Source organism: Triticum dicoccoides, chromosome 2B (genome assembly GCF_002162155.2).
Source record: "Triticum dicoccoides isolate Atlit2015 ecotype Zavitan chromosome 2B, WEW_v2.0, whole genome shotgun sequence".
NCBI classification, from domain to species: domain Eukaryota; kingdom Viridiplantae; phylum Streptophyta; class Magnoliopsida; order Poales; family Poaceae; genus Triticum; species Triticum dicoccoides.
In genome coordinates, this window is record NC_041383.1 from 225139684 (window position 1) to 225142415 (window position 2732).

The following is a 2732-nucleotide window of genomic DNA, read 5'->3' on the forward strand; positions in this document are numbered from 1 at the left end:
ACAAATAAGGAAAATGAGGAAGAAAAAAAACATGCCCTGGTAGAGTGTATCACATTCTACAAAATGCTTAATGTTTCACCGTTACCATCATTGCTGCCCGGTGCAAAAGTTCTCCCTCTTGGCTTCTATAGATAAAAGAAGGTCGTGCAAATCCTTCGCCTGGTCATTAGCACGAATACGTTTTCGGTCTCCCCTCATCCGACATGGACAAGCTGGGAGAGGTCCCTTTGTTTCGCCTTTAACAGTTCTATTCTTACGCCTTTTTCTTACAATCCAAAAGTCTTGGATTCATATGGATTATCGTTCTAGAACACGTCCATTGCTCCCCTTTTATCCAAGTTGACCTTGTGTTTGTGTCACAAAATTAGGGTTACGTAGCTTTAAAACATTTTCATGTTTGAGATAAGAAGCAACACGAAAACTATTCTAATTAATGTTACCAAATGGCATTTTTGGTGAAACATATTTGGGAAAATAGTCTGTGCTATTTCAAGAAACTTCGCATGATAGACACGTATGAAGCAAGTATTCATAATTAAACCAACATGCCACAAAATAGGTATCCATATGGCAAACGATCTGATATACGTCATGTTTTTGTAGAGTTTTATTTCTTTGGATTGCCAAAGGCATATATGAGGAACTGAATTCTCCTAAAAAGAAAATAAATTCATGCTAAAAAGAGGAACAAAATTCAAGCATGGTACTACTATGTCAAAAGGGAAAAGTAGAGCCATGAAGCAGTTCCATTGTCGAAATCGAGGATACTTGGATTTCAAAAGAAAGAGAAGTGTATAATAGAAGTCAATGAATGAATGTTTCTCTATAATAACAACAAACAGTCCGTTTCTCATGTAACATTTCACACCAAATTATTAGAAAAATAAACATTTGACACCAAAATCCCTACAATGTATCTATATTCCCATAATATTTCGTTTGATCTCGTCCTACCATACAGCCATTCCGAAATTAAATTTCATACAAGATTCCAAATCGCTCCATTTGCATGCGCCTTTTCTTTCAGATATTTTGTATGCATTGCTAATTGATTACTACTGTACGTTGCTTGGAGATTTAGACAAATGCTTGACCTTATCACTAGCAAATCGAGAGTTGACAAACAAGAAAAGAATGGCAAGAAAAGAAACCATGCTCTGGCACCGTCGCATCACGTTTACTTTTTTCCTTATAAAAGCGTTCCACGCCTCGCCGTTACCACCATCGCCATTTGCCCACCCGGTGCCGAAGTTTCCCCTCTTTGCTTCTACAGATAAGAGAAGGTCTCGCAGCCCACGGGGGCCATCTCCATCCTCCCCGCCCACTCCATCCCGCACTAAAAAAACCCGAGCCATGGCAGCGTTCCACCCCCTGGTCGCCTCGCGCGTCCGCCTCACCACCCCGCTCCTCCCCGTCGCCGCGCCCGCCGCCGCCGCCGCAGCCGGGGTCTCCTTCCACCGGCGCCGCTTCTCCGCCATCGTCGCCGCGGCGACCGCGCCCGCGGCCACCGGGTTCGACTTCAACTCCTACATGGGGGAGCGGGCGGTGGCCGTGAACAGCGCCCTGGACGCGGCCGTCCCGGCCGGCGAGCCCCCCGCGGCGCTCCACGAAGCGATGCGCTACGCGCTGCTGGCCGGGGGCAAGCGCGTGCGCCCGGCCCTCTGCCTGGCCGCCTGCGTCGTGTCCGGCGGCCGCGAGGCCTGGGCGATGGCCCCCGCCGCCGCGGTCGAGATGGTGCACACCATGTCGCTCGTGCACGACGACCTCCCCTGCATGGACGACGACAACCTCCGCCGCGGCAAGCCCACCTGCCACGTCATGTACGGCGAGCCCATCGCCGTGCTCGCCGGCGACGCCCTGCTCGCGCTCGCCTTCCAGCACATGGCCAGCGTCGACTCCTACCCTCCGGATGTCGACCCCGCCAAGCACACCGCCCGCGTCGTCCGGGCCATTGGTGAGCTCGCGCGCTGCATCGGATCAGAGGGCCTCGTCGCCGGCCAGGTCAGCAGATTCTATTCGATTTCGTCACCGAAAAAAGTACAGTTTGGGAATGTGCTAATTCTGTGAATCGAATGCCTTTTTAAGAATTATGATTTGCATAGGTATCTCCGTACAGTTGGATTAGAAATTGAAACTATCCTCAACATAGATCGTGCCACATAACTTGCTGAAAAATGGGCGTCAACTTTTTCTCAGGTTGTTGATCTGGAGATGACTGGCTCAACTGAGACTGTACCACTTGACCGCCTTGAGTACATCCATCTGCACAAGACTGCTGCCTTGCTTGAGGCCTCAGTGGTTATTGGAGCAATCATCGGGGGTGGCTCAGAAGAGCAGATTGAGCGGTTGCGCAAGTACGCGAGATCAATTGGGTTGCTGTTCCAGGTGGTTGATGACATTCTTGATGTGACCAAGTCATCAGAGGAGCTAGGGAAGACAGCTGGGAAGGACTTGGCGAGTGACAAAACGACATACCCCAAGTTACTAGGGTTGGAGAAGTCACGGGAATTTGCGGAGAAGTTGCTTTCTGATGCAAAGGAGCAACTTGCTGATTTTGATAAAGAGAAGGCAGCACCGCTATTGTACTTGGCCAATTATATTGCCTATCGGCAGAACTAAGGTGATGGTTATTCTGTTGTTTGTTGTTGATCTGTAACTTTGTAAGACCATCAAGTCTGGGATTTGAGGAATATCTGAATTCTTCCCCTCATATATACTAGTTTAGTTTTCTA

General features: G+C 48.8%; 1 protein-coding gene across 1 annotated transcript; it reads left to right on the top strand.

Annotated features, from left to right (window-relative positions):
- Positions 1–1235: 1235 nt before the first annotated feature.
- Positions 1236–2732, top strand: LOC119363209 (geranylgeranyl pyrophosphate synthase, chloroplastic-like). Its single transcript, XM_037628523.1, has 2 exons — positions 1236–2001; positions 2197–2732. The coding sequence occupies exons 1-2, from the start codon at positions 1354–1356 to the stop codon at positions 2617–2619; spliced, it is 1071 nt and encodes a 356-aa protein (XP_037484420.1). The 5' UTR covers positions 1236–1353; the 3' UTR covers positions 2620–2732.